Source organism: Cryptomeria japonica, chromosome 3 (assembly GCF_030272615.1).
Source record: "Cryptomeria japonica chromosome 3, Sugi_1.0, whole genome shotgun sequence".
Taxonomy (NCBI): domain Eukaryota; kingdom Viridiplantae; phylum Streptophyta; class Pinopsida; order Cupressales; family Cupressaceae; genus Cryptomeria; species Cryptomeria japonica.
The window spans coordinates 34,571,402-34,585,982 of record NC_081407.1 but is presented as its reverse complement, the minus strand read 5'-3'; the positions used below and the strand labels follow the sequence as shown (position 1 = coordinate 34,585,982).

The following is a 14,581-nucleotide window of genomic DNA, read 5'->3' as shown; positions in this document are numbered from 1 at the left end:
AAATCAAAGCAGATGATGTGAATAGATATTTTTCCTTCACGCTTGATGTTCCTCGTATAACACGTAAATATTAAATATCTGTCAACTGATTTCCTCTCCAGTATATGAGGGAACGCCTTGGTGTAAATATAATAAACTAAATTTCTAAAAATTGGACAATATGGTAATATATTGAAGAAAATTAATTCTTAAAGATTAAAAAGTGGAGAACATAGATTTATTTTTATTATTATTAAAAAAAAACAATAAAGAATTACAAAAACACAGTCACCAGACTGTCAATGAGATTACATAATAAGCTGAACTCACATAAACTAACTTTGCGCATGAATCTCATTTAAAACAGCCAGGTTGACCCAGAATTACAATAAGCAACTTGGATTCTTGTACACGTTTATAAATATAGTCTATCATCTTCGTCACTCCATAATTTTCAGTCACATTCCAGCGGTAGAAAAATAAATTAAAAGGATGATATTCCATTGATTAATATTAAAATGCATACAAGAGAACATTCAGCATATTTCCAAGGATATAATATCTAGTATAGTCAATCTAGCTCGTTGGCGTATCTAATGAGAAAAATTGTTCTCTTTTCAAATTTCCTTCTCATTCCACTTGTGAACTGCACTGGTAGTGACTTTCAATTGGCTGTGGTATTTCATTAATGTCTCTTTTTCTTCTTTAGATATACTCGTAAATAGAGAAACCTGCAACATAATAGATAAGCTTCATAAGTAGAATTACAGAGACCCAAAAGGCATCAAAAGTGCTCATTTGCTACGATTTAGAATAAGATTAACATCTCAATAACAGAAAACTCCATGTCATCAGTGAGCAAATCAGTTGCTAGTTTCTTTGTTACTGTCAATTTGTCACATCCCCATCCAAGTGGTCAACGGGCATGAATAGAAATGAAAATTTAAAAAAAGAGAATATTAAAAGAATAGCTTTTTGAAACTTGAAGAGAGGACGAGAGAGACAATGCGCATTAAAGAGGATAGGGCACTTGTTTGCAGAGCATGGCCATGTAATAAATAAGGTACTGTGCCCCAATCATCACATCAAGGATAATTGACCCTGCTGTGTTGAAGATAATGTAAGTTGGAGTTAATAAAAAGAAAAAAGAAAAAAGAAAAAACCACCTCCTCCTGTCAACAACACACAAGGCTACTGAGATAACACGAGCAACAGAGGAAGAAACAAAATGAGATGAGAAAGAAGGCAGAGAGGAAAGAAAGAGTAAAAAATGTGAAGAGTAAAGGGCAGATAGGGTTGGATAAATGAAGACAAGTTGCAGATAGGCATAAATGTCTCAGTCAACGGCTTTTTGTAGCATCCTCCATGTCGATGTAGGTCATGGATAATTATGAAGATGAAAACAAGGATAGAGCGATAGGGAGAGTTTGGTTTTGGAGAAGGAAGTGAATGAATGGCATGGGAAGTGAGGAGAGGGTACAATAAGGAAGGGCATGGCGTCTCTACCATAGAACCATCAAAAATTGCAGGTTGAGTGTCATCCTGGCATGCAGAGACCCCAACATTTCACCTACGACCTCATTAAAGAGGTATTTTCTTTGTAAGCAATAGGATGCTAACTCGGCAAATGACTCTTCAACTTGCACCGAATTCTTGAAGTGCACATCAAGGTTACCTATAATCATGGGGAAGGTGAACTCTGACTGCTTTTTGTCCCTGAGTATGCTACCTGTTGGGTGTGCCTGCCTTGCTACCTCCATGAGGACTAATTTGTCTGATGGATAACGTGGAAGCCGATACGGTGTTCCCTCAAAGCCTGCTATTTTGATGTAGGTGAATCTGGGGAACTGGATGAACCATGCATCGTACTTTCGAATAAGGGTGGTAGCCTGCTTTGACAGCCTTATATGCAATCCTCCTTGCATTAATCTAACCATGTGCATTGTAAAAGCATCATTAACACGCTCGTACTGACCAATCGCATATGCAATGTTATTCTTTTCTCTTTGGGCAATGTCATAGTAACGCAACTGAGGGTAGCAGTAGTATACTTTCACTTGATTCGGCCCGTTCCCAATCTCACCTTTCTTGATTAATCTCGGCAGCGGCTGATGTCGAGCAAACATGTAGACCAAGTAGGAAGTCATGGCAAAATACTTTTTCTCTTCAAGCTCAACCAGCCGTGTATGAATATTCTCGCTACTAATTTGAGCCCAGTCGAACTCAGACTTGCTCGGTGAAGTAGAACATCCATTCCTCAAAGAGATTGGATTGAGGAAGTCCCATGACCCGGCTGAGTAAGGTAACTGTTGTGACCTTTTTCACACATCACCCCATTGAAGATGGGGACCCTCTCCTTTCCTGCTTTCAAGGGTTTTTTTTTAGTGTCTCTTGGCCTTCCGCTTCAGTTCTGCTCGGTTCTGTCAAGTTTTGAACGGTTTGAGTCCTAAAGATTGAAAGTCAATTTGTGCAAGCCAAGTGATAACAGAGTCTAGACACCGTCAAAGTGCCTAGACAGGCCAAAGGACGAAGAACACAATTGATTTGAACAAATTCAAACAACTTTCTATTTTAGAAAGTTTGTTTTTTCCTATTTTTTAAGAAGTTTCGTTTTTGGTATTTTTAGCCCAATCCCCGGTATGGCTATTTTTAGAAAGTTTTCCCTATTTTTTAGGGATGTTTGTTTTTTGCTTTTCGGAGTGGGGACCTAGGGTTTGCACTGGTACCATTGACCTGCATCGACCACGATCAAAGATTTCCAAATTTTGACCCAAAAAGCTAAGTTCCTACATTTTAGGGGTCATGACGCTTCGAATGCATTACCTGAGTTTGGATTTCAAATATCATTCTAATCTGGCGAAAATTGATGAAGTTATCAAATTTTGAAGTTTTTTCAAGTATTTCTCTAAGTCTGGATAATCAATGTTGGATGTATGTCAAAAACTCCACAAAGTCCGCCCTATGGATGAAGGAGATGGTGAATGGTAAGTGGTCACGAAAAAAGTCCACCATAAAGGTGAACTCCAAAAAGTCCGCCCAAGGTGAACTCCAAAAAAAGTTCACCCAAGATGAACTCCAAAAAGTCCGCCCAAGGTGAACTCCAAAAAAGTCTGCCCAAGGTGAACTCCAAAAAGTCCGCCCAAGAAGGCGGCAATGGTTATGTTCTCCAAAGTCCGCCATGATGGAGACTCTCCAAAGTCCGCCCAAGGTCATGAACTTCAAAAAGTCTGCCCTCCAAGCAAAGTAAATGGTGTTGAGAACTCCAAAGTCCGCCCAAGGTCATGAACTTCAAAAAGTCCGCCCCCCCAAGCAAAGTAAATGGTGTTGAGAACTCCAAAGTCCACCTTGAAGCATGAGCTAAAAAAGTGCCCAAGATGAGTGGTGTTGTGAACTACAAAAGTTCACCTAAGGTGAGTGGTGCCTAAGACTCACAAAGTCCGCCCTTCAAAACTCAAAAGTCCGCCCTCATGGTGTATGCTAAAGATATCAAGTGCCCAAGGCAAGAAAGTCCACCTTCACCTTGAGTCCGCCATGGATAGGATGCATGAAAGTCTGCCTTGGAGTTATTTTAAAGGGCCCAATGCAAGGTAAACCGTGGTCATGAAGAGAGTAAAGTTCGCCTAAAACTGGTTTACATAAGAGAGTGAAAGGCTTAAAGTCCGCCTTCCTACCTGGAGATAAGACAAGTAAAAGTCAACCTTGAAGCATGAGCTAAAAAGTCCGCCCAAGAAGTAAGCGAAGGGTGCTCACAAAGTCCGCCTTAAGGAAGGTTTGAAGGCCAAGTGTAAGGCAAGTAAAGTCCGCCCTACAACCTATGGAACTAACGTTCAAAGCAAAGATGTAAATATCTTAATCGGCAATAAATCTTTTGGCTGAAATTTTTTTAAAAATCGGGAAAAAATCGGCAATAAATCGGCAAAATTATCAAACATTTGAAAATATATAATTTCTTAAAATATTCTAAAAAAACCCATGTATACACTAAATATATAAATAAACTCATTAAATTGTCAAAATAATTTAACATTTTAAAACTTAATTTGAAATAATATAATAAAATAAAATAGATTTGAAATAAAATGATGAAATTTATTATTTATTAAAATAAAATAATATTATATCAAATTTAAAAACTAATATAAATATTTTACATATATTATATTAAAATTATTAAAAATAAAACTATATAATGATTTTTTTTATACATTAAAATAAATTTTAAAAACATTATAATTTAAATTGTTTAAAATTTTATTTTTTTAACTTGTTAATATATAAATAATAAATACATTACATATTATATATTAAATAATAAATACATTACATATCATATATTAAATAATAAATACATGTTAAGATTGCGATGGAGTTTCCCATGACCTTATAATGTATTTATTATTTAATATTGGCTATACATTGCGTTAGGGTTGCCAAAATCTCCCAAGGCATTTTTTGCTGCGGTTTTCATCAGATCGATGGCGTCTCTTGCAATCATACCATTGTTCGTGGCACCTTTCAGCAGGTCTGTGGGGGCAAAAACACTGGTTCGAACACTGTGTGAGGAGACTACCTTATTCTTTTCCACCCGATATTCACACTTATTCCTCCAGTCACGTGTCAGACGGCTCAATACGTTCCAATGTAAAAAGCCCTAGCTTTGTTCCGTACGAACTTTGGGCCGAATTAGAACGAATTTTTAATTTTTTTTATGGAAATTGACAAATAATTCTGTGACAGCTTTTTTTAGGGTTTCAGCGAAATTAGAAGTTACGATTTTTTATTTTGAAATCGCGATTTAAACTGGAAAAAACCCGATTTATATTAGAAAAAAATAGCGATTTTTTAGGTAAAATCGTTGCCGATTTTAACGCCGATTAAATCAGCCGCCCATTTGGATCTCGATATAGCGCGATTTTTCCGATATTTTCATCCTTGGTTCAAAGCAAAAGTCCGCCCTCATGTGCTAGAGATATCAAGTTGAACAAAGTCCGCCCTAAGGAAGGTTTGAAGGCAAAGTGCATAAGGTAAAGAAAGTCCGCCTTGGAGGTATTAATAAAAAAGATGAAGTTGGTGCTCAACACGAGGAAAGTCCGCCCTAGCATGGTAAATTGTGGAAAACTCCAACTCCAAAAGTCCGCCCTGCTTGTGGTTGAGGTTAAAACAAGTCAAAGATTGTTGACTAGGTTTGAAAATTGGAATATTTTGAGTGATGTCAGAGAGATCTTGGAGAATGTGAACTGAGAAATGAAAATAGAAAGTTTTTTGAGAGATGAATCTTGCAGATTGAGTGGATTTTGAAACTGGAATTCAAAATAGAAAGTTGCATTCAAAAGAGTTCGAACCCAAGGATGATGACATTGCAACTCAAAATTAAATCAGAAACATTCCCTACAGATTCGAAACACTGAGGGAGGATTAGAAACAAATTTTGAAGAGGATTTTGGGTTTCTAATTGCAAATTTGAACTCTAATACAAATACTTCATTCACTCTTTCATTCTTACACATGAAGTTCAAAGTTTCTAGAGCAGGTTGAGAGTGAATTTCAAGGGTTTTCTGCAGGTTGAGTCAATTTGAAGACATTTTCAGAAGCTTTTTGCAGGTTGGGCGTATTTTTGGTGAAAATCTGAGTTTAACTATCATTTTAAACTTAAGCATTCTCAGATTTTTGGAGTTAAACCCGCTGACAGGAGGCAGATTCATCACGTTTTCTGAGTTTTCATCGAATTCTCTCTATCTTCTTGTCTTTTTCTTCTCATTCTATCGAAGATGAAGTTGGTTTTGAAGGCAGATTTATTAGATTTTCTGAGTTTTCTAAGTTCGTTGGAAGAGATTTTAGTGGATTGGTCCAAAATTTCAATAAGAAAGATCTTGTTGGACTGAATATTTGCACTTTCTTTCTTACTTCCCACCTTTCAAAACAAGTTTGGATGAAATATCAGTGATGCAAACCTGATTTTTAGATTAAAATCAGAATTTAGAGTATGGAGTTCTATTATTATTTTCGAAATTCCTATATGTAAAAACTCCATTTTAATGACTAAGTATGAAATGAAGTAAACAACTTGGTTATTCAAAACCTCAAATTTTTTTGAAATTCTGATTTCTAACTTAGGCTTTGTGTGTTTTCGCAGATTTCAGTCGTGATGAAGTTTTAGGTAGACAAAGATGCTCCTCCTGAATCCAGGATGAACTCGAAATGGAAGAATGTTAGTGATACAAACCTTGGACATATCAATCTGAGGGAGTTTAAGAAAAGGATGTTCGGCTTGGACAACCTTGTGCCTAATATGATTGCACGTAAGATGATGAAAAATGGCATCGTTCTCCCTACTATGCAGTGCACGGAGTTGGTAGTTGAGTGTACTAGGCACTATAACCCTGACAGCAAAGATATTGTAGCACCAAATGGAAGAGTGTTGGCTAATATCAGTGATGAAGCCATAAGGGAGGCATTTAGAATCCCAGAATATCATAATGTTGTATATCTGACCAAGGATGAGTCCAATCAAATGTACCAAGACCACCTGGAGGAGTACGAGGCCACCATCAATCATTCATGGCTAGATAAACCAAGAAAGGGGGCCTCTAAGCTATCAAAGAAAAACTTGGTGAGGGCATATTTCAAAGAAGACATCGGAGACATGATTGTCCTTTTGAACCAAAGTTCCCAGACTCGGACTCGGCTCGGACTCGGCAAGGCCGACTCGACTCGTGACTCGGCTATGACTCGGCAACGACTCGGCAATGACTCGGCAAAATTAAAAAAACCTTGAAATTAAGAGATTTTTAACAATTTAAAACTTGTTTCATGCACCCAATATTGAATAAAGCCCAATTATAATGTGTGCTAGCTTGTTATGCCATGAAAGGCATGCTGGTAGAGTATCTACTTGTTTGGGGCTTCTGTTTAGTATTTTCTTTGGCCAAATTGAAATTTTGGGAGCACCAACATGAGACATCATGAACATCTTCACTTGGAAACTGTAAGGAATGCTTGTGTATGGTAGCATTAAATAGTGTGCTTTTTGAACTTAGGTTTTACCTTGGGACTATAGTTGACCTTGGTCTTTCTTGGACCTCTTAGTTTTTAGGCTATATATATGTTGGATGGAAGGGGGAATTGTGAGGCCAGAAGGGTTTGAAATATGCTCCTCAAAGACATGTCCCTTGCCAAAAATAACCTTGTGCCCCATGGGGGGATTTTTTGGGGTGTGGGGATAGGTAGGAAATATCCCCAACTCACCCCCTTTTTTCAAAATTTTAAGAAACATCCCTGTTGTGAGGTACTTACACATCGCCCCATTGCAAATGAAGACCCCCACTTTTTGCTTTCTAAGGTTAGCTCTTTTAGTTTTGTTGTTGGTCGTTTTAGTGTCTTAGCCTTTGCATTGAAGGGATTGAGTTTCTCAAAGGTCATCAAATCAGGTGGATCTCCTCAAGGTGGAGTGAAGGAGGTTAGGTCAGTTGAGTGATTAGGGGTTATTTAGATCATTCCTAGGGTTTTTGTGTACTATCTGGTCATGCTTCAAGTTGCTAAATCAAACCTTGGTTGAATGCATAGTGTCCTCCTAGGTCCCATCCCTTACATCAAGGTCAGAGTGAACTCGCCTTAAAAGTTTGGAATGTCATCCTGATCCTGAAATGGCCTGAAATTTGACTAAGTCTGAAAATTTGAAGGATCCTCCAAAAACTAGATTTTGCATTATAACTCATGGAGGTCCGAAACCACTCTCAAACATCCTGACAATATATATGGAATATAACTTAAAGTATAAGAAAGAGAAAAGACATAAGGAAATGTCACTTATACTTAAATGTTATATTCCATATATGAATCCTGACGAATATACTAACTTGTCAAACAAGTCAAAACATTGACTTGTGGTGGCCGAGTTTTGGAGCTTGGACTCGGCGAGTTTTGCCATAACTCGCCTGACTCGCGAGTCAGGCGAGTTATGGTCAAAACTCACCGAGTTCGAGTCCCGAGTCAGCAAAACTCGCCGAGCTTGGCTCGACTCGCCAACTCGGCGAACTCGCCTGACTCGCGGCGAGTTTGGGAACTCTGTTTTGAACCGAATAATGGGTAATCCCCAAGGCGCTCCATTTGAGCCTTGGATGTATTACTTCATTAATGAGATAATGAATGGAGTCAAGATGATTGACTGGGTTCAGATAATAAGCAACAACTTAGACAGCCAACTAAGAAATTTGGAGGGAGATAAAATCTTCTATATGAGCTCATATTTGTTCTATTCCCTAGCTAGAACTTATAGATACAGAGAACTTACATGTAGAGGAGAGGTGGGAAACAAGGAAAATCAATTTCCTGTCTACGATTGTTACCCCCAGCTGCACATGGAAGAGAAATTACATTTCAAGAAGGTGAATGATGCATTTTTTATGCATATCACATGAACACTGCAAGGTGGACTACATCAGAGACTCTCTCAAGAGTCAAAAGACCTCATAAGCAGATTCGGGTATTGGTATATCCAATACCGAAAATTCATCTATATCAAAATTCAGGGATTCTATGGATCTCCCTACAAACTCCCAATTTATCCCACCAACCGAGTTGTGTTGCTAGAAGTTGTGAGGCAGCTAGAAAGCTTCATGACGGTTCAGAGAGAGAAGCAGAAGAAGGCAAAAACATCTTCTCTTACTATTGGAAATGGATTGGAAACATGTCCATCAGCACAAGTTGTTGCCACTGCTGAAAAGGAGTAGGCATGGTATCCCTTTTACTTATACAAGGCAAGAAGGAACTTTGATCCATTCCATAAGATGAAAAGGGTAGAAGGAATTGTGTTTGAACGCGGAACTGATCTAGAGGATTATTGGGCTAATGCAACTGATAGTTTTGAAATCAGAAGGAGGCTTTGGTCAAGAATTCCCCTAGGTATGGTAAGAGCAACAGAAGTATTTAGGGTCGCTGATCAAGTAGAAGACAGTCCTGAACTTGAACAATCGGGTTTCGAGAACGTAAGAAATGAGCCACTTGCCATGATTGATTGGGCAGACGGTGAGAAATCGGATTGGGCAGACCTTATGAAGACAGTGGTCGAATACTCTAAGTGGTGGATGTCTGAAAAGACAAAGCAGCTAAAGTCCAAAGGTGTTGCCTTGACTTATGATTTGATGGGAGTGGTTGACTCAATGTCTTCCAACCATGGTATCTTGTCAGGCAATGCTCGGAATCCAAAGAGTGTTGCTGGAAATTCTGGAAATGCCAAGGGAAAGAAAATCGTTGGGGAAAGACGTGAATCAAATGAAGGTCATTCAACTTTGAGTGCTGCATCTGCTGTGCCTGACCAGAATACTATTGAGGAACAGGAGATGGAGGATAATGAAGCAAGAGTGTCTTCTCCTCCGATTGAAGAGACAATAAGAGAAGCCGTCCAAAATCCAGCCAAGAAACAAACTCGGGACAATGTTGCCCTGGAAGATTATAAGATCACTACAGTAGAGTTGGGTAAGCCTGCTCAGGCTCAAGAGGTCCAGTATTTTGATGATTCTTGCAACACCATCAAGGCAAGACTAGCCAAGGAGAAGGAGAAAAGAATTAAGGTTGAAGAAGAGAATCGGCAATGGAGAAAATATGTTCTCCATCTAACTAAGCCACTTGATCATGAGATACCAGTTACCCCTCTGTAGCCTCTTCCGCGGGAGTCGACGAAAGATTATGAGGACATGAAGGGCACATTCGGGCAAGTTAAGGAATGGACCTCAGATGCTTCGACATGGGCTAACATACTTGTGGAAAATTTGGTATCAGCGCATGAGTTGGCCTCTTCATTAGTCAGCAGAATTCAAGACTTGGCTGCAAATTGGGAGGATATGGAAGAAATCCAAGATGAAATACTTCCACAATTGAGGATTATCCAAGGTCTATCAAAGCAAGACTTGATAGATGCAAGTGTCATCCAAGTAGGGGATAAGTATGATTTTAACACTTGGTATTGTGCTTTGGTCACCAGGATCGAGATCTTGAAGAAATTTGAGACTAAGTGTTTTGAGATTGAGAAGAATGTCAGGGAAATTTTAAGTAAAGTATTTCATGTGGCATTGGAAATTTGGCAAAGAGAGGGCATGCAAGAAAAACACCTGCAAGCAAAGAACCTAAGAGCCAGAATTCAGTCAAACTTTTTCAAAGTCTCGAGGATCATCGATAAAGGGGATCTTTCAAGAATTGCGAGATTTCTCCTCATTGACGACAACTTTCTTGCCCAGGCAGTTGAGTGGGAGTGCATCCTCGCCACGTGTACTGATGATGTGGACGTCGTCGACTTCCAGATTAGCAACTTGCCAAGTGTCACTATAGAAGAGGTTCGACTCATTGTGTCCAAATACATTGAATCTGCAAAAAGGGAAACTGGACACTCACCTCAGTCACAATAGCAGATGTGCCACATGTCACTCTCTTGTTTGTCTGAACTGATAAAGTTTTGAGAAACTCTAATTAGGGTTTATAACTTTCAATTTGGGCCCTTGATCACTGTTTGATCTCAGTCGTTCATTATTTTCTAAAAAACTATATAAGGCTACCTCCTCTCATTTGGACAGTGAGGTTTTTGATATATTGTTGCGTGAAGGTCATTTTTCAAATAATACATTGCATGTGTGCTTTCTCTTAAGGCTTTGTAATCTCTGTTATTTGAGTGATTAGCATGGTTTCAATTTCCTCAATACATTAGTTAAAATTTAATTTAGATTTGCTTTCAAAGTTGTTAGAGTTGAATGAAGGATTTGATAAGTATTAATTAACGGTGTATCTCCGCTCATACTTTTGGTGAATGGATGATTTCCATTTCACTATGCAAAGTTAGTCTGAGCCTATCCCCTGTCTATGCCAAAACTTCGATCAAAAGCACAACCCATTGAAGATTGCACTCGCTTTGTGTAGTTGTCCTTAGTGTGGCGAAGCAAAGTGTGGTTTCCCGAGAACACCCAATTAATACCGTCTCCAGAATTCGTAGGTTTAGATCAGCTTTCTTAAACCCTATCCCCTTTTTCCCTTTTTCAAAAGTCTAAATCCCAGAAAATCTAAAAAAGAAAAAGAGCCTGAAATTGATAAATCTATCTAAGTCCAGAAGCTTGAAAGACATTCGTAAATGTAAGTCCCCCTTGAGATTTTCAGCATACACTACCCAAGTAGCTATCCCACTAAAGTCGCTTGTACGCACATAGAGACCATGGAATCAGTAGTGATTTTTCAAGAGAGCATAGAATACCTTTGGGTATCTTAATCTAATGTTTGGTAGATGATAAAACATAAACCAACAGTAACCATATCACCATACTCGTTGTGGAAATCGCTTCTGAGGGTCTTTTTACTGATCCTAGTGCTTGGTGGTCTTCTCTCTGTGAACCATTCTTCGTTTATCAATGTTTTGCACTTAACAGGATTCATGTCATAAACAATTTGAGCTTCATCGATAGTTGTGGCAGTGGGATTATCAGGAAACGGGATATCGAATGCTTCCCCAAGGGCTTCAGGCGTGAAGTCAGCCAGTACCATCCCTTTCAATACCACTAATCTGGTTTTCGGCTGATAATGTTTAGCAACCTCAACCACTAATTCATAATTCTACACGGTTGGAGAGAAACCAGCTGCCTGAGCAATACCACTCTCCAACATCCGTCTGGGCTTGCCATAGGTGTTAGGAGAGTATACCCTGTTCCTAAAATCCTGAATATTAATATGTCCCAGGTCTGTATCTCCTATATTGTTCCACACACTTTGGACCTTTGACTCCTTGACTCCTCCTTGGTACTGGTACTTCATTTTTTTGAACTTGCGAGGAACGTCATCTTTGGAAGTCCGTGATGTTCCGGTTGCGTCAAGTGCCTTTGAGGACTCTATCGCTAATTTAGGCATCTATCCTGCACAGCCGGACACAAATTACGAGATGAGATTAAGGTAAAAAAACGGGTTAGCAAAGCCAGAAGACAACGTTAGCACAAAATTTGTTAAGTAGCCAGATAATTTTTGAAATATGAAAGCGTTTTGGAATAGATTTTTAAACAATTTAAATCCTGCGCTTGGGAAATGAATGCAATTTAAAGTCGAAAATCAGTCGATTGGTTTGAGCAAAGTTTCATAATATCATTGCTCTTGATTTTGTTGATGCGGGAATTGTAAACGTAATTGGATTGCGCGACTCAACGTTTGAATGTTTGCTAATTGTACACTGATTGTTTTGAAGAATATTCTCTGTTTGCAATCCCTGAAAGATGTTCCTATACGTTTCACAGTTTCGGACAAGAATTCCTAAATTTTGCCTAAGTCTGAATTTTTTGCTGAATGATCGATTTTGACAATTGGTTGTTGTTGCTTTTGAGCAAGTTTAGTAATTTATCATTCGATTTGTTGCTGATGATTGAAAATCGCAAACCTTCTCTATTTTTCAGACCTGCTTACTTTGAGCGTATTGAGTGTGTTTGGAAAAATTGATTTTACATTTTGCAGCTATTTAGACCGTTATCCCTAAATTTGAAATTTCGGCTAGGGGTCGAATTTTGATAATTAAGTGCTGCTGTGGGATGTTTACTTTAGTTGTAATCTTTAAATTTTACTTGCATTACCATTTACATCTTAACCCTAGGTAAGTCAACATAGCCATTTGTAGTACTTTAACACTTGGAGGGCACAATTTGTAACATACCTGGCAGCGAGAAGATTGTCTTGGATGCCCTTGGAAGGCAAAACTCGGCTTCGATGCTTTAATTTTCAAAGTTTCCTCTCTGTATGAATCATGCCTTAACAACTTCGGGCCTTTTGAAGAAAATATGTGATTTTGGTGTGATTTTGATGTTTAATGCAGACTTCAGTCCTTTGGATGGTGTTTCTGGCTTCTAAACCTATTTTGCGAGATTCCAAAGCTTAAAGCTTTTCCATCTAGAACACTATTCGCGCGATCTCCTTGCTATACCCCTTTACTCCCTTCGAATTCGGGTTAAGAGGCGATTTGGTGGATTTTAACGCTTTAATCGAGCCTTTTGCCCTCCGATTTTGCCTTGTTCAATTTCGGTCTTCTTGGATGGTGTTTCTAGTTGAATAGCATGACTTAGGTGAAATGCGAACTTAGAATCTGATGACGTAATTATGAATCCTTCATCAATTTTGGCCTAGGTTGCGAAAATACGAACTTGCATTGCTTTCGGCTTCCAAACCAACCCTACGAACTTCTATCTTATTTTCAGCTTAGGAGTGCTTTATGGGAGTTCATGTTGATTTTCGGCCAAAAAGACCTCTTCCCGCGATTTTATTTCATCTCTTCTTATCATTTTCAGCCTAAATGGTTGAAATGTGCGACTTGGATGTTTAGCCTCCTTTTCACTTTTCGGGCAAATAAGACTTTGGGCACGATTTTCACGTTTTTTACATCTATTTTATTTTCGAGCTATTAGACTATTTTGTGAGCTTTGACGCATTTCGGCTCAAATCATGATTTTGCAAATTTGTTATTCCTCCCTTTTCGGCCTAAGAATTTACTTTGCGTGATTTTCTCCATTCACTTTTCTTGGCTTGGAGGCCTTTTTTGCGAGTTTGGTTGTTACTTTATCGATCTTCTTTGAAATCTTGGGTCATACATTTTAAAATGCAAGATGATTTTAGATGAATATAACCCCCTATGTGGATTTCAGGCTAAGAGGGTCTTTTATGCGATTTATTTCTACCTCTCTTAAGCAACTTTGGGCCATTTTGGCGAAATGCACTTTAAGAGTTTTTCGGCTTACAAGTCGTCTTTGCGCAAATTTTATCTTTTTAATGTTTTCGGCTTACATGGGCTATACGGCATGATGTAAACTTTTCAAGCTTTTGAAGCTATTTTTTTGTTTTCCTTTTTCGGCCTTTAACTTAATTTACAAACTTCAAGTATTTATCTCAACTCGACATTTTAGACTATATTGGGCGATTTGAAACTTTTGAGTTATTTTCGGCCTCAAAGCCGATTTTGCAAACCATTTTTGAAGTTTCAAGTTCTTTTCGGCCTTTAAGGCGATTTCGTCTATTTTCGGCTTTTGGGATGATTTTGTGAGACTCTTAACTTTGCTTCTTTTTCAGCCTAAATAGACCTTTTGCACGAACTTGTTCTTTTAGCAAATTTTGGCATACAAGACTTCTTTGCAAGTTTACCTCTTTTATCATTTTTGGCCTGAAAGCCTATTTTTAGCTCTTTGGAGCTCTCATCTTATTTATTTAGGCCGATTTTTGACAGTTGGCTTGACTTTCGGCCTTCGAGGTCGATTTTTTCATTTCTAACTTTGCGCCTTGGCTTTAGAAGCCGATTTCTAATTTATGAGTAGGTTAAAAGATCCATTTTCAACTCGGCTTCAGGAACATTTTACACACTTCGCCTGTTTAGAACACTTTGCAAGACTTCAAATTTCGGGCAAAAAGGCCGAATTTAAAGATTTTTACTTTGACTTAAGTTTTGAATGACCTTCATTCCTCAAGTTAATACCTACCCGGTTAACTTGGCTATCAGGTTTAGATATGAGATCTTGCCTCCTCACTTTCAAAGCTTGAATTGTTCGGAATCTAAGATTCAGGCTGGTCATCTTCTCAACGTTCAAACTCGTAACTGCTGCATCTT

At 38.4% G+C, this 14,581-nt stretch overlaps 1 protein-coding gene across 7 annotated transcripts in view; it reads right to left on the bottom strand.

The window, feature by feature from the left end:
- Positions 1–203: 203 nt before the first annotated feature.
- Positions 204–14,581, bottom strand: part of LOC131046734 (uncharacterized) — a 267,983-nt gene continuing 253,605 nt past the window's right edge. For all 7 annotated transcript variants that reach the window (XM_057980518.2, XM_057980525.2, XM_057980524.2 and 4 more), the window contains one exon: positions 204–710. In XM_057980518.2, the coding sequence (XP_057836501.2) occupies positions 597–710 (114 nt within the window). In that variant the 3' untranslated portion in view covers positions 204–596. The remainder of the gene's footprint in view (positions 711–14,581) is intronic.